Genomic DNA, 25,699 nt, shown 5'->3' on the forward strand with positions numbered 1-25,699 from the left:
ACGACACTATAGCCCAAATGGATCTAACAGATAAATACAGAACTTTCAATCCTACAGCTAAAGATTTTACATTCTTCTCAGCAGTACGTGGAAGCTTCTCTAGGATTGACCACATACTAGGCCATAAAGCAAGTCTCAGCAAATTCAAAAGAATTAGAATCATACCATGCAGCTTCTCAGACCATAAAGGAATGAAGTTGGAAATTAGCAACTCAGGAATCCCTAGAGCATATGCAAACACATGGAGATTGAACAACATGCTCCTGAATGAACAATGAGTCATAGAAGAAATCAAAAGAGAAATCAAAAACTTTCTGGAAGTAAATGAGGATAACAGCACAACATACCAAAACTTATGGGACACAGCAAAAGCAGTGTTAAGAGGAAAGTTTATATCAATAGGTGCCTACATCAAGAAATTGGAAAGACACCAAATAGATGAGCTTTCAATTCACCTCAAGGATCTAGAAAACCTACAGCAAACCAGACCCAAATCTAGTAGGAGAAGAGAAATAATTAAAATCAGAGAAGAAATCAACAGGATTGAATCAAGAAAAACATTACAAAAAATCAGCCAAACGAAGAGCTGGTTTTTTGAAAAAATAAACAAAATTGACACCCCATTGGCCCAACTAACTAAAAAAAGAAGAGAAAAGACCCAAATCAATAAAATCAGAGATGAAAAAGGAAATGTAACAACAGACACCACAGAAATAAAAAGAATCATCAGAAATTACTACAAGGACTTGTATGCCAGCAAACAGGGAAACCTATCAGAAATGGATAGATTCCTGGACACATGCAACCTGCCTAAATTGAACCAGGAAGACATAAAAAACCTAAACAGACCCATAACTGAGACAGAAATTGAAACAGTAATAAAGGCCCTCCCAACAAAGAAAAGCCCAGGACCAGATGAATTCACTGCTGAATTCTACCAGACGTTTAAAGAAGAACTAACTCCAATTCTTCTCAAACTATTCAGATCAATCGAAGAAGAGGGAGTCCTTCCAAATTCTTTCTATGAAGCCAGCATCACCTTAATTCCTAAGCCAGAGAAAGATGCAGCACTGAAAGAAAATTACAGACCAATATCCCTGATGAACATAGATGCAAAAATCCTCAATAAAATTCTCGCCAATAGAATGCAACAACACATCAGAAAGATCATCCACCCAGACCAAGTGGGATTTATCCCTGGTATGCAGGGATGGTTTAATGTGCGCAAGACAATCAATGTGATACACCACATTAACAGACTGCAGAAGAAAAACCATATGATTATCTCAATTGATGCCGAGAAAGCATTTGATAAAATACAACACCCGTTCATGATGAAAACTCTAAGCAAACTGGATTTGGAAGGAACATTCCTCAATACAATCAAAGCAATCTATGAAAAACCCTATCCTATTGAATGGGGAAAAGTTGGAAGCATTCCCACTGAGATCTGGTACCAGACAGGGATGCCCACTCTCACCACTGCTATTCAATATAGTTCTGGAGGTTCTAGCCAGAGCTATTAGGCAAGAAAAAGAAATTAAAGGGATACAAATTGGGAAGGAAGAACTCAAACTATCCCTCTTTGCAGATGACATGATTCTTTATTTAGGGGACCCAAAGAACTCTACCAAGAGACTATTGGAACTCATAGAAGAGTTTGGCAAAGTAGCAGGGTATAAAATCAATGCACAAAAATCAACAGCCTTTGTATACACAGGCAATGCCATGGCTGAGGAAGAACTTCTAAGATCAATCCCATTCACAATAGCTACAAAAACAATCAAATACCTTGGAATCAACTTAACCAAGGACGTTAAAGATCTCCACGATGAAAATTACAAAACCTTAAAGAAAGAAATAGAAGAAGATAACAAGAAATGGAAAAATCTTCCATGCTCATGGATTGGAAGAATCAATATCATCAAAATGTCCATTCTCCCAAAAGCAATTTATAGATTCAATGCAATACCAATCAAGATACCAAATACTTTCTTCTCAGATCTGGAAAAAATGGTGCTGAAATTTATATGGAGGCACAAGAGACCTCAAATAGCTAAAGCAATCTTGTACAACAAAAACAAAGCCGGAGGCATCACAATACCAGATTTCAGGACATACTACAGGGCAGTTGTAATCAAAACAGCATGGTACTGGTACAGAAACAGATGGATAGACCAATGGAACAGAATCGAAACACCAGAAATCAACCCAAACATCTACAGCCAACTTATATTTGATCAAGGATCTAAAACTAATTCCTGGAGCAAGGACAGTCTATTCAATAAATGGTGCTGGGAAAACTGGATTTCCACGTGCAGAATCATGAAGCAAGACCCCTACCTTTCACCTTACACAAAAATCCACTCAACATGGATTAAAGACCTAAATCTACGACCTGACACCATCAAGTTACTAGAGAACATTGGAGAAACCCTTCAAGATATTGGCACAGGCAAAGAATTTCTGGAAAAGACCCGGGAGGCACAAGCAGTCAAAGCCAAAATCAACTATTGGGATTGCATCAAATTGAGAAGTTTCTGTACTGCAAAAGAAACAGTCAGGAGAGTGAAGAGACAACTGACAGAATGGGAAAAAATATTTGCAAACTATGCAACAGATAAAGGGTTAATAACCAGAATCTACAAAGAGATCAAGAAACTCCACAAAAACAAAACCAACAACCCACTTAAGAGATGGGCCAAGGACCTCAATAGACATTTTTCAAAAGAGGAAATCCAAATGGCCAACAGGCACATGAAAAAATGTTCAAGGTCATTAGCAATCAGGGAAATGCAAATCAAAACCACAATGAGGTTCCACCTCACCCCAGTTAGAATGGCTCACATGCAGAAATCTACCAACAACAGATGCTGGCGAGGATGTGGGGGAAAAGGGACACTAACCCACTGTTGGTGGGAATGCAAACTGGTCAAGCCACTATGGAAGTCAGTCTGGAGATTCCTCAGAAACCTGAAGATAACCCTACCGTTCCACCCAGCCATCCCACTCCTTGGAATTTACCCAAAGGAATTTAAATTGGCAAACAAAAAAGAGGTCTGCACCCTGATGTTTATTGCAGCTCAATTCACAATAGCTAAGACCTGGAACCAACCTAAATGCCCATCAACGATAGACTGGATAAAGAAATTATGGGATATGTACTCTTTAGAATACTATACCACAGTAAGAAACAACGAAATCCAGTCATTTGCAACAAAATGGAGGAATCTGTAACATATCATGCTGAGTGAAATAAGCCAGTCCCAAAGGGACAAATACCATATGTTCTCCCTGATCAGTGACAACTGACTGAACACCAAGAGGGAAACCTGTTGGAGTGAGGTGGACACTATGGGAAACGGTGACTTGATCAGCATAACCCTGACTGTTAATGAACAACTTAATACATTATCCCTCTTAGTAGTTTTTTTGTCTGTTCTACTTAATATGACTGGTTTAGTTCTGTAACTGATGCACAGTTATTCTTAAGTGTTGAAAATTAACTGAAATGTGATCCCTGTTGAACATGGTGGTGGGAATGGGAGAGGGAAGAGATGTATAATTTGGGACATGCTCAGGCTGACTTGCCCCAATGGTGGAGTTGGAAGCATACCAGGGGATTCCAATTCAATCCCATCGAGGTGGCATGTACTGATGCCATTTCACTGTTCCAGGTGATCAATTTCAGTTCACAGTTGGTCATGGTGGAGGGACTGGGAGTCAAAGGGAGCACATAAACAAGTCTAGTACCTGCTAACGCTAACCGATGGAGTAAACAAAGGGGAGAGTGATCCAACATGGGAAGTGAGATACTCAGCAGACTCATAGAATGGCAGATGTCCTAAATAGCACTCTGGCCTCAGAATCAGCCCTAAAGGCATTCGGATCTGGCTGAAAAGCCCATGAGAGTATTTCAGGCATGGAAAGCCAAGACACTCTGGCAAAAGATCTCTGCGAGTGAGATCCCAGTGGAAAGAACAGGTCATCAAAGAAGGAGGTACCTTTCTCTGAAGGGAGGAGAGAACCTCCACTTTGACTATGACCTTGTCTAAACAAAATAAGAGTCGGAGAACTCAGAGGGCTTCCATAGCCTTGGAAGCTCATGACTGGAGCATAGGGAGATTACTGATGCCATAGACAGGAGTGTCAATTGGTAAAGTCAACAACAGGAGTCACTGTGCACTTACTCCTCATGTAGGATCTCTGTCCTTAATATGCTGTGCATTGAGATTTAATGCTATAATGAGTACTCAAACAATATATTTCACTTTGTGTTTCTATGGGGGTGCAAACTGTTGAAATCCTTACTTAATGCATACTAAACTGATCCTCTGTAAAAAAAAAAAAAAAAAAAAAAAAAGAAATTATCAATTCCCAACTTGACTCTCACTGGGATTAAACATGACAATAGGTCTGATCTGATTTCATCATCATATAAAAAAATCATCTATTATTTTTCACTTTATGTTTCTGTGTGGGAGCAAACTGTTGAAATCCTTACTTAATGTATACTAAGCTGATCTTCTGTATATTAAGATAATCGAAAATGATTCTTGATGTGAATGGAAGGGGAGAGGGAGTGGGAAAGGGGAGGGTTGTGGGCGGGAGGGACGGTATGGGGGGGAAGCCATTGTAATCCATAAGTCGTACTTTGGAAATTTATATTTATTAAATAAAAGCTTAAAAAAATCCAAAAAAAAAATTCAGTTTCTCCTATGTTCTAAATAGTTATTTTGGTATATAGTTATATGTTAATACTATATTTGGCTAATTCCCTAAGTTTAATCACTGTATTTGATAGGATTATTCTTTGTGGATTGCTCTAATTATTCATAAATAAATACCATGTACCACCTTCATGAAAAATAACTTTTTATCATTTTTATTAAAATTCTTGAGAGTTTTTAAATTATCTTTTCTCATTTTATAAGAATGTCTAAATTCCAAAGATTTTCTAAATCTTGGCATTAGTGTTAATCATTTTTCATTTCATCATTACACATAATATTCCTTCATTTTTTACATAGTTTATTGGCTTATAATAATGTGTTTTCAAATATATCAGTTCAGTAAAAAAAATCTGGTCAAGTAATATTTCACCATCTCCTTTTAAAATATTGATTTATTTGTATTAAAGGAATCATGACAGAGAGAGAGACAGAGATCTTTCATCTGCTGATTCACTCCTATAATGCCCCCAACAGTGAAAGCTGGGCCAAGCCAAAGCCAGGATGCAAGAACTTGATCCATGTCTCCCACATGAGTGGCAGGAACTCAGATACTGGAGCCACCATCCCCTGAAACCAGGCACTTAAGCAGGGAACTACATCAGAAACAAAGTAGCCAGGACTGGTTTGACTGGCACACTCATATGGGATACAGTTGTCCCATGCAGCAGCTTAACCCACTGGGCCATAACTTTGCCTCCCTCTTTCTAATGTAATTTGATCACAAGATAGACCACACAGAACTGGTCAGGAAAAGTGGAACAGAAAGAATTAGAAGTAGGGGCCCATGTTGTGGCTCTATGTGTTAAGCCACCACTGGGAATCCTGGCCTCCAAAATGGGACACTGTTCAAGTCCCAACTGCTCCACTCCTGATCCAGCTCCCTGTTAATGGTCTTGGAAAAACTGTGTAGCATAGCCTAAGTTCTTGAGCCACTGCCAACCACATGGGAGACCTGGATGGAGTTCCAGGCTCCTGACTTTGCCATGGGCCAGCCCTCGACATTGCAAATATCTGGGTGACAATGAGCCTATAGTCACCCATCCAAAGCTAAGTAAAAGAACTTATTGAAGACAGCACAGTCATTGCTCACCAAACAGAGACACCAGAAAGTGCTGGAAACACCTTGTCTAGGCCTTGTTAGAAATCCACACTGGGTGTTGGGAAAGCTGATCACTGAGAAATGTCTTGCCAGAGGGTCTGTGCTCTCAAACTGTGTGAGGAACACGCTAGGAAATGCTGCTCACTGCTGCGTACGTGGGCCATCATGCCTCTGAAAAAGCTGAAAATCTCATCCATTTAAGCATTAAAAATTCTCCATTTATAACAATTTGGAATTTTGGGGGTAAAAATTTGTTTTGATTCTTTTTTTTTCTTCCTTTTCTATATGTTGTTACTATTTCTAATAATATCCACATTTGTTCTTTGTTTACTGATTGTTATGAAATGTCTTTTGTTTTCACCCTATGTATCTTATTTTAGTCTTCTATGGCATTGATTTCTTCTATTGTAATAATTGTTTGCTGTCTGTACATGCAGTTTTTCCATTCACGGATTCAGAAAGCCACAGGTTGATAATATTTTAAAAATTCAATTTTGTACTACACTCATACAGATGTTCTCTCTCTCTCTCTCTCTCTCTCTCTCTCTCTTTAAAGATTTATTTATGTATTTGAAAGTCAGAGTTACACAGCGAGAGAAGGAGGGGCAGAGAAAGAGAGAAAGGTCATCCATCTGCTGGTTCACTCCCCAGATAGCCTCAACGCCCAGAGCAGAGCCAATTTGAAGCAAGAAGATTCCTCTGGGTCTCCCACACGGGTGCAGGGGCCCAAGGACTTGGGCCATCTTTTACTCTTTCCCAGGCCATAGCAGAGAGCTGGATTGGAAGTGGAGCAGCTGGGACTCGAACCAATGCCCAAATAGGATGCTGGCACTGCAGGCAGTAGCTTTACTCACTATGCCACAGTGCCAGCCCCTCTCTCAATCACTTTTTTTAAAGATTTATTGAAAATCATAGAGAGAGATGGAGAGACAGAGAGATCTTCCATCTACTGCTTCACTCCATATCTTCCAAGCCATATTTCCTTCATATGTAGTCACCCTCATAGTCTCCTCCGTTTTTAGCCCTGCAAGATGACAAAGCAAAATCACCCAGCTCCCCTCCATGACCACTAGAAATGCATTGTTAACATTCCTCTTTGGCTGAAGAAATAAAAAGTTGGAGAAATTTGCTAGTTTGAACAAATAAAAAATAATGAGTTGGGTGGCAACCCAGATATTGAAATGGTTGACGACTTCCCAGGCAATAAGAACAGTAATTCTTACTTGTTCACTCTACAAAACTGGATCAACCACATGAGAACACCAATGTGTTAACGTGACTCAAAGCAAAGCATTTCTGTAGCTCACGTCGTTGTAGAGTGAATCCAGTCAGGATGAGATTGTTTGATTCTGTCCCATTTGATGCAGGTCACCAGTGCTGCAAATATAATGGCTAATTTTACAAAAACAAATTCTGTTACTAGGATGGAATTAATCCTCAGTGGTAAACTTAGGTTTTTTTTTGGGGGGGGGGGGAATCCAAGTCAAATATCACTGGCTTAGATTTCTTAACACTCTGACCTAAAATTGTACCAAAGCATGGTTTCTGGGTGCACAGTAAAGTTCCTGTGACCAATGTCAAGCAGAAAAGCATCACAGCTATGCTAACGGAAGAGTTTAATGTTGTGTCTAGGGCAAACTCTACTATTCTGAAAGCGTCTCAGAATGCCTATTGATATCCTTCATATCCTTGGCTTGGCTGGAAACTTCCATCCCTGATGCTGGAGTGACAACTGAACCCTCATCTGTGAACATGCAAATAAAGACATGTTCTCTTTCAGTGTTTTGTGATTTTTGCCTTGTCTGATCTCTACATAATCTAGATTCATGATATTTAGATGTCAGCTAGAAAAATATGAAAACCTACCATATGAAGCACACAGAAAATATCTAAATTGGTAGATTGACCTTGGTCACCTGGAAATGATCTTAGTAGTTCATTGCCACTGAGAATTTATTTTAAGAAAAGCATTTATCAAGGAGGCGGTGCTCTGTGGTTCAGTAGGTTAATCCTCCTCCTGTGGCGCCAGCATCCCATATTGGTGCTGGTTGTACTCCCCACTGCTCCTCTTCCAATCCAGCTCTCTGCTATGGCCTGAGAAAGTAGTAGAAGATAGCCCAGGTACTTGGGCCCCTGCATCTGTGTGGAAGACATGGAAGAAGCTCCTAGCTCCTGGCTCCTGGCTCCTGGCTCCTGGCTCCTGGCTCCTGGCTTCAGATCAGCGCAGCTCCTGCTGTTGCAGCCATCTGGGGAGTGAACCAGGAGATGGAAGACCTTTCTTTCCATCTCTGCATGTTTCTGTCTGTAACTCTACCTTTTAAATAAGTGAATAAAATTTAAAAAAAAAAGAAAATAAAAGCATTTATCTATGAAGAAAAGTTTCAAGGAATTTTTTAAAAGATTTTCCACAATTTGATATCCAAAGCTTCCCAGTTTCTCTAGGAACGTCCAAGAATGCCAATCCCCCATGAAATTCGGTGCTGGGGACTCTCACCCATACATAACTTTACTGTAGCTACTTCAATAACACCGAATCACATGTTTTCACCACCACAATTAACACCCAAGTATTTTCTGAGACCTTATGTAGTTTTAAATCCCCTTTCACTCTCTGAAGGGAGAACTTCCACTTTGATTATGGCCTTGTCTAAATAATCAGAGATTGTGGACTCAAAAGGCTTCCATAGCCTTGGCAGCTCATGACAAGAGCCTTGGGGGATCACTGACATCATAAATAAAAGTGTCAATTGTTAAATCAACAACAGGAGTCACTGTGACTTACTCCCCATGTTGGACCTCTGTCCTTAATAAGGTGTATTATGAGAATTAATGGTAAAACTAGTGTTCACAGTAGAAGATGGCCCCAGTCATTGGGCCCCTGCACTCACGTGGGAGACCTGGAAAAAGCTCCTGGCTCCTAGCTTTGGATCAGTGCAGCTCCAGCCTTACCAGCCACCTAGGGAGTAAACCATCAGATGAAAGACCTCTCTCTCTGTCTCTACTTCTCTTCTGTAACACTGTCTTTCAAATAAATAAAATAAATCTTTAAAAAAACTAGTCTTCAAACAGTACTTTATACTTTGTGTGTCTGTGTGGATGCAAATTGTTGAAAGCTTTACTTAGTATAGGGTGATCTTCTGTATATAACGATAATTAAAAGTGAATTTAACGAAGAATGGGATGAGAGAAGAAGTAGGAGGTGGGATGGTCTGGGTGGGAAATTGATTCAATCTATTCAAGAACATGGAAGATGTTTTCATTTATTCAAATTGTTTTATTACATTGTTCAGTACAATTTAAAAGATATCACAATAAAAATTCATATATGAGACATTTCCAATCATAGTTAATATTTATCAATAATACCTCTCAAACAGGTCATTTACAGAGGGTCTACCTTCAGTGTATTTCACATATTACTGTTAATTGCTTAACTAAAATATTGATAAATATTACGTGTATTTCCTGAAATTGTAGTTCTGATTGAAATTACATCAGACACAAAGGTTGGACATGATGTGTACCTTAGGAAATACATTCTTTTTTATTTTATTACTTTTATTTAATGAATATAAATTTCCAAAGTACAGCTTATGGATTAGAATGGCTTCCCTCCCCCATTTCTTCCCTCCCACCCGCAACCCTCCCTTTTCCCACTCCCTCTCCCCTTCCATTCACATCAAGATTCATTTTTGATTCTCTTTATATACAGAAGATCAGTTTAGCATACATTAAGTAAAGATTTCAACAGTTTGCTCCCACACAGAAACACAAAGTGAAAAATACTGTTTGAGTACTAGTTATAGCATTAAATCTCCATGTACAGCACACTAAGGACAGAGATCCTACATGAGGAGTAAGTGCACAGTGACTCCTGTTGTTGACTTAACAAATTGACACTCTTGTTTATGGTATCAGTAATCACCCTAGGCTCTTGTCATGAGTCGCCAAGGCTATGGAAGCCCCCTGAGTTCACCGACTCTGATCATATTTAGACAAGGTCATAGTCAAAGTGGAAGTTCTCTCTTCCCTTCAGAGAAAGGTACCTCCTTCTTTGATGACCCGTTCTTTCCACTGGGATCTCACTCGCGGAGATCTTTCATTTAGGTTTGTTTTGTGTGTGTGTGTGTGTGTGTGTTTTCTAGGAAATACATTCTAACCATCAGGAACATGAGATAAATCTGCATTTATTCAAATTGTTTTAATGGTAAAAACAGCCCCCTAGACTGGAGTGTGCTCAGCAGAAAGGGCAGTTGCAGATTTTATGTATTGGGTCAAATATTGCAAACCAAGGTGGAAAGAGAATCAAAAGGGGAATTCTTGAGGTCAGCCGTTGAGGGTGCTGGTTCAAGACACAGCTGCTCCACTTCTGATCCAGCTCTGCTATGGCTAGAAAAGCAGCAGAAGATGGCCCATGTTCTTGGGCCACCTGTACCCATGAGGGAGGGAGACCCACAGGAAGCTCCTGGTTCCTGGCATCGGATTGGCAAAGCTCTGGCTGTTGCAGCCATCTGGGGAGTGAGCCAGCAGATGGCAGACCTCTCTCTCTCCCTCTCTCTCTCTCTCTCTCTCTCTTGCTGCCTCTGCCTCTCTGTAACACTGTCTTACAAATAATTGATAAAGAAATCTTAAAAAAAGAGGGCTCCAACACAAGTGTTAGTTGTGGTCCAAGACGATCTTCCCATTCTTCAAGATAATTACAAAGCTTCTAAGACAAGGACACCATTCTTGTCTCTGACAAACTCCACTGGAGATGGGGAAAGCAAAATCCCCGTAGATTAGTGCAAGATCAGTTGGAATTATAAAAAGCTACAGGCCTCTCCATTTGTATTCTGCTAGAAATCACACAAAGCCCCAGTGGCTGATCTACAGAGTTAAAGGATTCCATTTTTTCAGCCAGCATCTCACCCACTGCCACATCAACAAAAAAGCCCGATTCAACTTCCTGTTTCCCCAGATCAGGACAAATGAATGGATTGAAGGAAAGGAAGATGCAAACACATGGCTAAGAAGGAGAAGCAGTCTGCTATGCTGCCCTTTAAAATACCAAACAGAAACAGTGATAACCAGAAAGTAAAAGGCAAACAGCAAGAGGAAGGAGAGCACAGTTTGTATGGCTTTTACGTGGACTTTGGTGCTGGGATCCTGGGACCTTTGGCCGTGAAACTGCATCTTCCTGATGTGTTTACACTGGGAGTAGATTAACAGCAGCAAACATATCAGCGATGTAATAAAGGGTATGAGATTTGCCATGGTGACCATGGACAACTTTAAAACCTGTTCAATGTCCGTCAAGTTGGTTTTCCAAGCCGTGTTTCCTTCATACTCACTCACCCATGGACGGTCACTCATGTTTATCATTGCAAGATAACAAAGAAAAAACAATAAGGATCCCAGTAGTACCACCAGAATCACACCATTAATGTTCTTCTTCAGGTGAAGAAAAATAATGGTGGAGAAATTGGCTACTTTGAGCACGTAAAATATGCTGAGGATAGTAGCAAACCAGATGCTAAAGTAGTGGGCTACTAACCAGCCAACCTCATAAGCAATACTGTATGAAGCTGCATTAAACGTGGTTAAATCCCAATGCATTAATATCATCCAAAGCAAGACAATCCTGGAGACTGCCAGAGCAGTAAGAATCCCATCAACGAAGGAGAACTTCTTCTTCTTGACCCAGTCAATGCAGTTCACCAGTGCTATGAAGCAATTGGCAAAATTCCCAAGAACAAATTCTGCCATAACTGGAATGGAAAGGAACCTCAGTAGTAAACTTCTCATGTCTGAGGGGAAAGACCCAGTCTACTGTCACTGGTTGAAATTTCCTTAATATCCGGGACTGACGTTCTACCAGCAAGTGGTTTCTGGAGGTACAGTGAAGTTCTTGCTTTCTTGTAAATTCTGTGGCCAATATCATGCAGAAAAGCACATGGATTAGCTAACAGATGAGTTCAGCATTGCTTTTGTGGAAAGCATTGTCATTGCAAAAACAGCTCAAAAGTAGTCCTATGCTTGTACTATTCTATCCATGCCACAGGCTGGTAATCTTTCATGGCTGAAGATGGAGTGAAAACTGAATTCTCATTTGCAAGCATGCAAAATGAAGACATATTCTCTTACCTTTTTGCAAGGTTTTTGCTTTTTGTAATCTCCATATAATTTGGGCCCATGAAGTTAAGGTGTCAGGTAGAAATATGTCAATGACACATAGAACACACAGAAAATGTCTAAATTGGTAGAACTTAGTCACCTGTAGATATATTAATGATTTGTCACTTATGATTTCTTTTAATAGAGACCTTAAATATGTGTGGAAAGGTTTAAAGGAATTGATGCTTAGGCTTTCCAAGTCTTAGCTGCCCAGGTTCCCAAGGAACACTCAAGCATGCTACTATTCCCTAACATGTTTTGTTGCTAACCAATACATAGATAAAGATTTATTTTAGCACACACACTCTCTATCATAACCAAACACCATGTGCATCACTTGATAATGATAAAGTAATTAAAATATATCAATCATTTTCCAGTGTGTTCAAAGATAAAAATGATTCTGGCAAAGGTTAGGCAAACTTAAATCCCCTTCTTTCACATTACCGATATTTGCCAGGTATGTCTCTTAGAAAGGCATTTGTCCTCAATCTACATAATATTACACTACTTGTTATTTAATTAAATTAACATATTTTCTAGATAGTCCTGACATTTACTGTGATTTTGATTATAATTGTATTGGACACAAGGATTTGGAAAGAGTGGTTAGGTTAGAAAATTGATGTTATCTACTCAGGAACATGGAATATTTAAATTTTTTCAATTTCTTTTCATATTATTTAATAAATATCAATAAAATCTCATATATCAAATTCTCTACTTGGAATTTTTAGTATGGAAAATTTAATTTCTTTGTTCTAATTAGTTATTACTCATGTTTAGTTATGTTTATAACACATGAGACAATTTTGCTAAATTCAGTCACTCTATTTGATGAGATTACTATTTATTTCTTCACAAATTATAGCAAAATTATCCATTTTTAGCCCTGCAAGATGACAAAGCAAAATCACCCAGCTCCCCTCCATGACCACTAGAAATGCATTGTTAACATTCCTCTTTGGCTGAAGAAATAAAAAGTTGGAGAAATTTGCTAGTTTGAACAAATAAAAAATAATGAGTTGGGTGGCAACCCAGATATTGAAATGGTTGACGACTTCCCAGGCAATAAGAACAGTAATTCTTACTTGTTCACTCTACAAAACTGGATCAACCACATGAGAACACCAATGTGTTAACGTGACTCAAAGCAAAGCATTTCTGTAGCTCACGTCGTTGTAGAGTGAATCCAGTCAGGATGAGATTGTTTGATTCTGTCCCATTTGATGCAGGTCACCAGTGCTGCAAATATAATGGCTAATTTTACAAAAACAAATTCTGTTACTAGGATGGAATTAATCCTCAGTGGTAAACTTAGGTTTTTTTTTTGGGGGGGGGGGAATCCAAGTCAAATATCACTGGCTTAGATTTCTTAACACTCTGACCTAAAATTGTACCAAAGCATGGTTTCTGGGTGCACAGTAAAGTTCCTGTGACCAATGTCAAGCAGAAAAGCATCAAAGCTATGCTAATGGAAGAGTTTAATGTTGTGTCTAGGGCAAACTCTACTATTCTGAAAGCGTCTCAGAATGCCTATTGATATCCTTCATATCCTTGGCTTGGCTGGAAACTTCCATCCCTGATGCTGGAGTGACAACTGAACCCTCATCTGTGAACATGCAAATAAAGACATGTTCTCTTTCAGTGTTTTGTGATTTTTGCCTTGTCTGATCTCTACATAATCTAGATTCATGATATTTAGATGTCAGCTAGAAAAATATGAAAACCTACCATATGAAGCACACAGAAAATATCTAAGTTGGTAGATTGACCTTGGTCACCTGGAAATGATCTTAGTAGTTCATTGCCACTGAGAATTTATTTTAAGAAAAGCATTTATTAAGGAGTCAGTGCTCTGTGGTTCAGTAGGTTAATCCTCCTCCTGTGGTGCCAGCATCCCAAATAGGCACTGGTTCTAGTCCTCGCTGCTCCTCTTGCAATCTAGCTTTCTGCTATGGCCTGGGAAAGGAGTAGAAGATGGCCCCAGTGCTTGGGCTCCTGCACCATGTGGAAGACGTGGAAGAAGCTCCAGGCTCCTGACTTCGGATTGGCTCAGCTCTGGCCGTTGCAGCTATCTGGGGAGTGAACCAGCGGTTGGAAGACCTTTCTCTCTGTCTCACCCTGTCTCACCTCTCTGTCTCACTACCTGTAAAGCTACCTCTCAAATAAATAAATAAAATTCGGAAAAAAAAATAAAAGCATTTATCCATGAAGAAAAATTTCAAGGGAATTTTTTAAGATTTTCCATAATTTGTTATCCAAAACTTCCCAGTTTCTCTAGGAATGTCCAGGAATGCTAATCTCCCACGAAATTGGGTGCTGAGGACTCTTACCTATAGCTTTACTGTAGCTACCTCATTAACACAGAATCACATGCTTTTGCCACCACCATCAACACCCATGTATTTCACTGTGTTTCAATTCCAAGGATGTATAAGGAAAAATTAATTATCCTGTGTGGGGCTCCATGGGATGCGCAGCCATGGAGCCCCCACGTCAAGGTCGGTCTGATAGCTGTTGCTGTGTCTTTATCACAAGGTGGATGTTGCTAGTTTCAGTTAGGGCAATGCTTTCCCATGGTCGGGACGTTCCAGAGGAGTTGAGAATGTTGTAAACAACAAGATGGCGCCGAGGACCACGCGGTGAGCCTTCCTGCTGCGTGACACCTCATCTGATTGGCCCGAGGACGCGTGCACACTGCGTGAACAGACAGCGGATTGGAGTGTTCCATGCATGGACTTGAGCCCACTTGCAATTGGCCGGATTTTGTATATAAGCTGTGTGCTGAGGAAGGAGGGGGCTTTCCTGTCCACTCTCCTCCTTTCATTCTTTCTCTGTCCCTGTTATTTTCCCATTAAAAGTCTGCTGAAGACCGATAAGCTGCGAACAGTGTCGTTCCTTTGTGGGCAAGGGAACGGCAAGTGGTGCCGTGACTCGGATCCGGACCACTTTCTACACGCAGGAATAGGTAAGGAACAAAAGGTAAGCGTGCGAGTGCACGGAAATCCAGCTGGGGAAAGAATAGAAACCGCGGTTCCATCGAGGAAAGACGGGGAAATTAAGCGCCAGAAAAAAGGGTAAAGGAATCCCTTAAAAGGCAGGAGTACAAAGTGTTCAGAAACGCCAGGAAATAGGTGGAAACTTCCTTTTTACCTCCAAATGGACAATATTCCGTCCACCATTGGGTTGCGCATGTTGTTGAGCTGCTTGTTAAAAGCTGTGGGGACACCCGTTAAGGTGGCTACAGTATGTGCATTCACTAGGGCCATTGCCAAGACATCACCATGGTTTGTGGAAGGTGGCAAATTAGATGAGCAACAGTGGCGGAGAGTAGGGAGACAGTTGAGAGCAGCCGGAGAGCTGGTAGAAATACTTAGATTATGGCAACTCATTGAACAGACACTTCAGAACCCCACTGAGAGCATAGGGCTTTTACTTGATGAAGCATGCGAGCTCCTAGAGAAGGTTCAGGAGGAGTCTCGGCATGATAGTCAGTCTAGTGACTGTGGTAGTCAGTGGGACAGGAAACAGACGGACAAAGGTCCCTGTAGGGACCAGCCACAGGATGAGACAGAGGAAAATTCAGTGAAGGACCATCCCCCATCGAGTGCGCCCCTGCGCTCGAGGGGGCCATCTCATTTATATCCCAGTTTGACTAGGCTAGCAAATTTGTCCTTAGAGGACGAACCGCCGCCACGGTATCATCCATTGACTCTCCCTAAATCAGCCCCTAGAAGAAAGAAAAAAAAAAAAAAGGCTATAAAGACTCCATTACAGATACAGGGAACAGGGTTAAACAAGGCGAGCCATAGAACAGTTCATTAATGCTATAAAAATAGTCAGTCCTTGGTTCGCAAAAGGAGTCGTGAATAAGCAACGTTGGGATTTCCTCAAAAAAAAAAAAAAAAACTTAAATGTGCATTTAAAGAAACAAAGCAAGCCGTGACAAAGACTGTAAAAACTTTGTTGCAGATGTAGAGAGTAGGGTTAAAGAAACAAACTGTAGAGCAGTTTATCAGTGCTGTTGAAACAATTAGTCCTTGGTTTGCTGAAGAGGGTGTTGTGGATAAGAAACACTGGGAGTAAAAAATATAGATCAGTGTACACTGGACAGCCCTCACCTTGCATTTAAATATTTCATTTGAAGTAAATGTTCTCTATTATAAAGTTAATATTACTATGTGCAATGAGAAATTGTGGTGACAAAGTGTCCGGACTACCCATTCTGTTTTTGTTTTATGTACTAACTCTACCCCTATTATTGATAGGAATGCTTGAGCAGATTATGCTTGGTTTGCTTTACAAAAAAAAAAAAAAAAAGTAAGTCAAATATGCCGCAAGTAGTTAAAATTCCACAAACCTGCAGAAATGTAATAATTACTGATAATAAGAGGCTAGTTCCCTCAGATATGTTTCAATTTATCCTTAAAACATATTGAATATTATTGTGTTTGATTGCTGGATGTATATTTGTATAGAAAATTTGTAGCCGGCGCCGCGGCTCACTAGGCTAATCCTCCGCCTAGCGGCGCCGGCACACCGGGTTCTAGTCCCGGTCGGGGCGCCGGATTCTGTCCCGGTTGCCCTTCTTCCAGGCCAGCCCTCTGCTGTGGCCAGGGAGTGCAGTGGAGGATGGCCCAGGTGCTTGGGCCCTGCACCCCATGGGAGACCAGGAAAAGCTCCTGGCTCCTGGCTCCTGCCATCGGATCAGCGCGGTGCGCCGGCCGCAGCGCGCCGGCCGCGGCGGCCATTGGAGGGTGAACCAACGGCAAAGGAAGACCTTTCTCTCTGTCTCTCTCTCTCACTGTCCACTCTGCCTGTCAAAAAAAAAAAAAAAAAAAAAAAAAAAAAAAAAGAAAATTTGTATTATATTTGTATGATGTGTTAATTATGCCTATACCTTGGTGCAACTCTAGGGCCAAATGTAAGGACAGATTTTTGGGATGGAGAGGCTTGTGTCTTTGTTTGGCTCTGATAAACAAGTAACTTGTCTGCCGGATAACCTTCTCCTGCTCCTTGGGAGCCTGGCCAGCTCCCAGGGAGGGGGATAAAGGAATGTTTTCTGATAAACAGGTGGGCATGCTTCGTGTCTCGGCTCTCTGGCCAAGATCCGGGACGGGACGCACTGCTTGCCTAACATCTTGGCAATGAGCCACCCTTGTCCTTGGGGGCTTTAAGGGGGAGCCAGAGCAAGCCTCTGCTGCTGCTGTTCCATCCCGGGGGAACACGCAGTCAAGCTGAATGTTAAATGTGTCCGTGATGATTACTAATAATGTTTAATTCTCAATATGGATCCTTTTCTGGTGCTGTGTGAAGATTGCCTAGTAATGCCCATAGTACTGTAAATTCTACAAAATATAAGTACAATGCAGATATGGATTGATTGGCTATTGTGGCTGAGGTGTTCTGTAACAGTCCCTTTAATAAAAAATTAGCAAAATAAATTAATTTAAAAAACAGAACATTCAGGACCTGCCACTCTGCTTGGTATGTCATTACAAAAATCAACAAGGAGGGCTATACCTAATAAATGAGGGTGCTATCAATGTGGGCAACAGGGACATGTACAAATATTGTCCAAAAGTCAAACATCAAAAAAGCCCCTCCTCCTGGGATTTGCCCCTGGTGCTAAAGGGAAAGGCATTGGGCCAATAAATGTCACTCCAAAACTGATAAAAATGATAATTCCTTAAATAAATAAAGTTCAGAAAACTAAAAGTGGGGCTGGCTCCAGGCCCCATCCCAACAAATTTTGGGGGCCATGACATTTGTTCCTCAACAGAACACCCTAAATCCGTCAATTTTCTCCACGGAGCCATAGAGGGTAGTACAGGACTAGACCTCAGTGCCACCTCCTATACAGTATTGACCCCTGAGATGGGCCCACAAGGCCTCCCTACTGGGATTTTTGGTCCTTCACCAACTGGGATTTTTGGTCTCCTACTGGGCAGAAGTAGTATAACTATGAAAGGGTTACAGGTTTTTCCTGGACTTATAAACACTGACCTTACTGGTGAGAGAAAACCTATGACTCAAGCCAATAATGTAACTTTAACTCCAGGACAATGCATTGCTCACTTGATTCTGTTCCCCTTCTCTTCAATTGGTAAGTCTTTTTTAAATAAAAGAGAAAATAACGGTTTTGGATCTTCTGATGCTTATTGGATACAACCCATAACTAAGGACCGACCCAAATAAAACCAGTGCCTGCCTCCAAAAAAAAAAAAAGAAAGAAAGAAAGAAAGAAAGAAAGAAAGAAAGAAAGAAAGAAACAATTAACAGCAGGACATATAGTTCCTTCTAATTCTCCTTGGAATAGTCCTATTTTTGTTATCAGACAGAAATCTGGGAGATAGCAATTGCTTCAAGGCCTTAGGCCTGTTAATGCTACTGTGGAAATTATGGGGGCTTTACAACCAGGTTTACCATTGCCTACTGCAATTCCAAAGGACTCTTATATTGCAATAATAGATTTAAAAGATTATTTTTATACTATACTTTTACATCCAAAAGATTGTCCCCGATTTGCTTTCAGTGTTCCATCAGTAAATTTTAAAGAAGCTATGCAAAGATGCCAATGGAGGATCTTACCTCAAAAAACGGCTAATAGCCCTACTTTGTGCCAATAATTCATGGATGCTGCTCTTCAAAAATTTACAAAAATATAACAATATATATATTATACACTATATAAATGATATTTTAATAGCTGGACCCGAGGAATTTTTGGTAATGCAATGTCTAACAGTAATGAAAGAGCAATCATCTGCTTTTGGTCTTATCATAGCCCCTGAGAAAATGCAACTTCAATATCCTTATCAATATCTAGGCTTCCAATTGTACCCATGAAAAATACTTACACAGAAAGTCACCTTACAATTGGATTCTTTACAGACTTTAAATAAGTTTCAAAAACTTCTAGGGATTATTAATTTGCTTTCTGCACATCTCCACCTCACAACAGGAGACCTTAAACCTTTATTCAATATCCTAAAAGGAGGTCAAGCTTCTGTAATTTGTGATGGTCACCGTACGGTTATTAACACCTCTTTTTCATCTCTACAGTTAGTTAAATTAGCTGCTATTGCACTTGCATTGCAGTCTACTTTGGATGTAGCGGTTAACATACACACCAATAGCAAATATGTGTTCCTATCAGTGCCTCAATTGGACACTTGTTCATTCCTTCCTGGATCCTCAGCTGCTTCTCCTTTGTTTTCTCGCATTTGCACTGTCATTCGACAGCATACCTGCCCTTTCTTTATAGGTCATATTTGAGCACATTCCAATCTTCCTGGACCTTTGGTAGAGGGTAATCACTTGGCAGCTTCTGCTCTATGCATATATTCTATTGATACAGCAACAAAAGATCACATTTTACATCATTTAAATGCTCATACGTTACACTTAAAACATAACATTACTCAAGAACAAGCTTGACAAATTGTAAAATTCTGTTCTACTTGCTCCATCCAGTTACCAGTACCTCACTTTCGAATTAATCCTCGCGGTTTATTCCCCCAATCAACTATGGCAAATGGATATCACCCACTTCATGGAATTTGGTAAACAAACATATATACATGTGTCTATTGATGCTTGTTTTAAATTTATTTTTGCTTCCTTACATACAGGTAAAGCTACAAGACATGTTATTGCCTGTTGCTTACAAGCTTTTGCTTCCCTAGGAACTCCAAAGCAGATTAAAATGGATAATGGACCTACTTATATTTCTGCCTCTTTTAGAAATTTTTGTGTAACTTTCTATCTCATGTTACTAACATTCCTTATAATCCTCAGGGTCAAAACATTATTATACGTACACATCACACTTTAAAACAGTATTTTAATAATATAAACAAAAGGGGGAGTTTAGGGTTCTTGCCCATTCTCCTAACAAATGGCTCTCACATGCTTTATTCATTTTAAATTTTCTCACATTGGATAAAGATGGTCGTTTTGCATCTGATCAACAGTGGCATCCACAAACAGCTGGGGTAAGAACAATGGTAAAATGGAAGGATCCTATCACCAATCAATGGAATGGACCTGATCCAGTACTGGTATGGGACATGGGCTCTTAAGGGATGGGTATTTTTATGCAACCAATTTGCTTTTACATTGTTAGCCCCTAATGATTTTCACAACTGCTCATTGGGCCATGTGGCCCCGATACTAACATCTGTATTTCCAAAGGCACGACAGCGACGCTCATTACCTGAGAACTGTGATGATGATGTCATCTTAATTGGAGACCTGCTTTCACCATGGCTGTACAGCTAGTGGGAGTTCCTGGATTGGCTTATGGAAATAATTGTGGACTACGAAGGCTTACACGTTTGGTGACCAAAACAATCAATCTTACTGCTACTGCGCTATCCAATATAGGTAAAAAATTGGATCAAGTTCGTTCAGGAGTACTTTTTTTTTTATCTTTTATTTAATGAATATAAATTTCCAAAGTACGACTTATGGGTTACAATGGCTTCCCCCCCCATACCGTCCCTCCCACCCACAACCCTCCCCTTTCCCACTCCCTCTCCCCTTCCATTCACATCAAGATTCATTTTCGATTATCTTAATATACAGAAGATCAGCTTAGTATACCTTAAGTAAGGATTTCAACAGTTTGCTCCCACACAGAAACATAAAGTGAAAAATAATAGATGATTTTTTTTAAATGATGATGAAATCAGATCAGACCTATTGTCATGTTTAATCCCAGTGAGAGTCAAGTTGGGAATTGATAATTTCTTTTTTTTTTTTTTTTTTTTACAGAAGATCAGTTTAGTGTACATTAAGTAAAGATTTCAATCGTTTGCACCCCCATAGAAACACAAAGTGAAATATACTGTTTGAGTACTCGTTATAGCATTAAGCCTCAGTGTACAGCACATTAAGGACAGAGATCCTACATGAGGAGTAAGTGCACAGTGACTCCTGTTGTTGACTTTACAAATTGACACTCCTGTTTATGGCATCAGTAATAGGAGTACTCTTAAACCGAGCAGCTAACGATTATTTGCTGTTAAAAGATCATATAAGCTGTAAATCTGTTCCAGGGGGATGTTGTTTTAACATTACTAACAATGCCATATATCGAGTCTGTTATTGATAAACTTAAGAGTAAAATGCAACATATGTTTATTACTAACCCACTAACATTTGGAGGGTTTCAATGGATTCATTGGTTATTAATGTGGGCTAGATTGTTACTGCTTTTCATACTTTGTATGGGATGTTTTCCATGTGTTCTGTAGTTTGTGCTATCTTCGCTACAGTCTGTATGGACTGACATTCGTCACTTAAAACTTCGTACCAAGCCTCCTTTGTAATCAAAAATAATTAATATTTGGCTGTATGTTTCATCTCTCACATAATGTTGGGCTAAAATGGTATTCAAAAACGGGTAAGACACTCCACATCCTGTACCTACCGAAGACAGGGCTCAAGTTAAAAAATGGGTCACTATCAGTTGCTTGTTTGTCATGGTACTACTGGGCCTTGCCTTTATCGCCAGATGGATTAGAGCCTTAGCACTCCATCAGCAAAATACCAACTTGATAATCCAACAGACTATGCTGGCCACCTTGCGATCTCACCCCAATAAAAAAGTATGGCTTAGCATGATGGAGCGGTAGTCAAAGACGGGTAAACACTGATGGGCGCTCCTAGCAACCTAAGACAGAGGGTAGGACAGGCTTCCTATTACCTCCATGACGGGTAAGCAGGTAGCGCGCCATTGGGTACCTAAGACAGGCACGTTTCCATACCATTTAAATAATAAAGAAGGGGGAGATGTGGGGCTCCATGGGATGCGCAGCCATGGAGCCCCCACGTCAAGGTCGGTCTGATAGCTGTTGCTGTGTCTTTATCACAAGGTGGATGTTGCTAGTTTCAGTTAGGGCAATGCTTTCCCATGGTCGGGACGTTCCAGAGGAGTTGAGAATGTTGTAAACAACAAGATGGCGCCGAGGACCACGCGGTGAGCCTTCCTGCTGCGTGACACCTCATCTGATTGGCCCGAGGACGCGTGCACACTGCGTGAACAGACAGCGGATTGGAGTGTTCCATGCATGGACTTGAGCCCACTTGCAATTGGCCGGATTTTGTATATAAGCTGTGTGCTGAGGAAGGAGGGGGCTTTCCTGTCCACTCTCCTCCTTTCATTCTTTCTCTGTCCCTGTTATTTTCCCATTAAAAGTCTGCTGAAGACCGATAAGCTGCGAACAGTGTCGTTCCTTTGCGGGCAAGGGAACGGCAATCCTGTATTCTGCAAAAAAAAGGTCTCTGAGACCTTATGACCTTATGTAGTTTTAAATCCCTTCTTTCACTCTTAGATTTTATCACCATTTTTAATACTTATTAACATGTCTCACATAATTAGATCATATACAAAGATTTTTCTCTGAGTCTATATTATATTTAACTGTTCATTATTTAAGTAAAATATCAGAGATTTTATATATCCTCCTGGATTCATTTGTTATGTTGATTTAGTTTTTAGTGGACATAGAGTTGGACACAATGGGTACCTTAATAAATTGATTCAGTCTATTCAAGACATGAAGATGTTTTCATTTATTCAAATCGTTTTTTTACATTGTTCAGTACAATATGAGACTTCTTTCCAATCATAATTAATATTTATCAATAATACCTCTCAAACTTAGGTAATTTACAGACTGGTCTATCTTCAGTGTTCATTGTTTAACTAAAATATTGAGAACTACTATGTGTATTCCTGAAATTGTGTTTTTGTTTGAAACTACATCAGACACAAAGGTTGGACATCATGTATACCTTAGGAAATGCATTCTAATCATCAAGAACATGAGATAAATCTGCATTTATTCAAATAGTTATCATGGTAAGAACAGCCCCTCCTGGCTGGAGTGTGTTCAGCAGAGACAGCAGTTGCAGAGATTTTTGTAGTAGGACAAATGTTGCAAAGCAAGGTGGAAAGAGAGTCAAAAGGGGGACTCCTGAAGTTGGCTGTTGAGGTTGCAAGTCAAAGCTCCTCCCCAGTTCTTAGGACTGAAACACTTCAGAGAACCCCATGTCACTGACTGTGGGACTGTGAGTCCCTGCAATATATGGGTCCTGAAAAATCCCCACTGGAATATACAGGATGCATTACCATGGTGGTCTCCCAAGATGTGTAACATTTTTCATGCAACAGTGCCCACAGGAAAATGTCAATATCTCTAGTGTCTAGGATTTTTAGGCATAGGGTCTGAGCTAACACTGACATCAGAGACTCAAAAAGGTTGTGGAGAAATGTGATCAAGTGAGTTTTCCATTGTCGCTTGACCTTTGACTTGAGCTTTGACTCAAATCCATCCCAAGGTGAACCCATGGGGCTTGTGACTTTTTTTGTTGTCACTGTTGTTTGTTTGTATTTTCTTTTTGTTTAGCTCTCCCTGATGTGTAATAGAAACGGACAGATTTGGTAACAGGCAGTAATCTCACATTGATTCCTGACCTGTGAAGTAAGGAACATTGTTTTGTTGTTTAATTAAACTATCTGAACTCAGTCAAGCCAGTTGAATTATTGCAGCAGACCCGAGTGCCAGAAACTTAAACTGCACAGGCAAATGCTTAACACGTGATATCTTTATAGAACAGTTAGAGACTTTGGCCATTTCTACATGGCTATTGATTTGGTGAATGCTTTCAAAACTCTATACATTAAGAGAGAAAATTAAAAGAATTTCGTTATGTGTAATAACAATATCACACCTTCACAGATTAGTGTCAGGAATAGGTCACTTCTGCTCTCATGTAGAAAAATACCATGCTTATGAGAATATCAAAGAAATTTTGTTAATTAGAATTAAAGAACAAGAAGTCATAATTTCTTTAAATATCATAAAAAGTGACATTAAATAAATGTAAAACACCACAAGAGGAGATGTGAACTATAAAGAATTCAAAATCCTACAAAAAAAGAGGGCTCCATCACAAGTGTTAGTTGTGGTCCAAGACGATCTTCCCATTCTTCAAGATAATTACAAAGCTTCTAAGACAAGACACCATTCTTGTCTCTGACAAACTCCACTGGAGATGGGGAAAGCAAAATCCCCGTAGATTAGTGCAAGATCAGTTGGAATTATAAAAAGCTACAGGCCTCTCCATTTGTATTCTGCTAGAAATCACACAAAGCCCCAGTGGCTGATCTACAGAGTTAAAGGATTCCATTTTTTCAGCCAGCATCTCACCCACTGCCACATCAACAAAAAAGCCTGATTCAACTTCCTGTTTCCCCAGATCAGGACAAATGAATGGATTGAAGGAAAGGAAGATGCAAAGGCATGGCTAAGAGAGAGAAGCAGTCTGCTATGCTGCCCTTTAAAATACCAAACAGAAACAGTGACAACCAGAAAGTAAAAGGCAAACAGCAAGAGGAAGGAGAGCACAGTTTGTATGGCTTTTACATGGACTTTGGTGCTGGGATCCTGGGACCTTTGGCCATGAAACTGCATCTTCCTGATGTGTTTACACTGGGAGTAGATTAACAGCAGCAAACATATCAGCGATGTAATAAAGGGTATGAGATTTGTCACGGTGACCATGGACAACTTTAAAACCTGTTCAATGTCCGTCAAGTTGGTTTTCCAAGCCGTGTTTCCTTCATGCTCGCTCACCCACGGACGGTCACTCATGTTTATCATTGCAAGATAACAAAGTAAAAGCAACAAGGATCCCAGTAGTACCACCAGAATCACGCCATTAATGTTCTTCTTCAGGTGAAGAAAAACAACGTTGGAGAAATTGGCTACTTTGAGCACGTAAAATATGCTGAGGATAGTAGCAAACCAGATGCTAAAGTGGTGGGCTACTAACCAGCCAACCTCATAAGCAATACTGTATGAAACTGCATTAAACGTGGTTAAATCCCAATGCATTAATATCATCCAAAGCAAGACAATCCTGGAGACTGCCAGAGCAGTAAGAATCCCATCAACGGAGGAGAACTTCTTCTTCTTGACCCAGTCAATGCAGTTCACCAGTGCTATGAAGCAATTGGCAAAATTCCCAAGAACAAATTCTGCCATAACTGGAATGGAAAGGAACCTCAGTAGTAAACTTCTCATGTCGAAGGGGAAAGACCCAGTCTACTGTCACTGGTTGAAATTTCCTTAATATCCGGGACTGACCTTCTACCAGCAAGTGGTTTCTGGAGGTACAGTGAAGTTCTTGCTTTCTTGTAAATTCTGTGGCCAATATCATGCAGAAAAGCACATGGATTTGCTAACAGATGAGTTCAGCATTGCTTTTGTGGAAAGCATTGTCATTGCAAAAACAGCTCAAAAGTAGTCCTATGCTTGTACTATTCTATCCATGCCACAGGCTGGTAATCTTTCATGGCTGAAGATGGAGTGAAAACTGAATTCTCATTTGCAAGCATGCAAAATGAAGACATATTCTCTTACCTTTTTGCAAGGTTTTTGCTTTTTGTAATCTCCATATAATTTGGGCCCATGAAGTTAAGGTGTCAAGTAGAAATATGTCTAAATTGGTAGAACTTAGTCACCTGTAGATATATTAATGATTTGTCACTTATGATTTCTTTTAATAGAGACCTTAAATATGTGTGGAAAGGTTTAAAGGAATTGATGCTTAGGCTTTCCAAGTCTTAGCTGCCCAGGTTCCCAAGGAACACTCAAGCATGCTACTATTCCCTAACATGTTTTGTTGCTAACCGATA

The 25,699-nt window shown here is 40.1% G+C and overlaps 1 protein-coding gene across 1 annotated transcript; it reads right to left on the bottom strand.

The window, feature by feature from the left end:
* Positions 1-15,827: 15,827 nt before the first annotated feature.
* LOC100347537 (taste receptor type 2 member 19-like) lies at positions 15,828-25,085 on the bottom strand. Its single transcript, XM_089303325.1, has 3 exons — positions 24,349-25,085; positions 21,701-21,738; positions 15,828-15,877 (listed from the first exon to the last, which is right to left on the bottom strand). The coding sequence occupies exons 1-3, from the start codon at positions 25,083-25,085 to the stop codon at positions 15,828-15,830; spliced, it is 825 nt and encodes a 274-aa protein (XP_089159451.1).
* Positions 25,086-25,699: the final 614 nt, after the last annotated feature.

Source organism: Oryctolagus cuniculus, chromosome 9, assembly GCF_051225735.1.
Source record: "Oryctolagus cuniculus isolate XC-2025 breed Fujian yellow rabbit chromosome 9, ASM5122573v1, whole genome shotgun sequence".
Classification (NCBI taxonomy): domain Eukaryota; kingdom Metazoa; phylum Chordata; class Mammalia; order Lagomorpha; family Leporidae; genus Oryctolagus; species Oryctolagus cuniculus.

Excerpts from the sequence above, each read along its gene's own strand:
- LOC100347537 (XM_089303325.1), bottom strand. The coding sequence starts at position 25,085 with ATGAGAAGTTTACTACTGAGGTTCCTTTCCATTCCAGTTATGGCAGAA. Across the intron at positions 21,739-24,348 it reads GTTGTCACTGTTTCTGTTTG|GTACCCAATGGCGCGCTACC; the intron begins GTATTTTAAAGG and ends TGCCTGTCTTAG. Across the intron at positions 15,878-21,700 it reads CCTGCTTACCCGTCATGGAG|GAAATCCCAACGTTGCTTAT; the intron begins GTAATAGGAAGC and ends TTTTTTTTTGAG.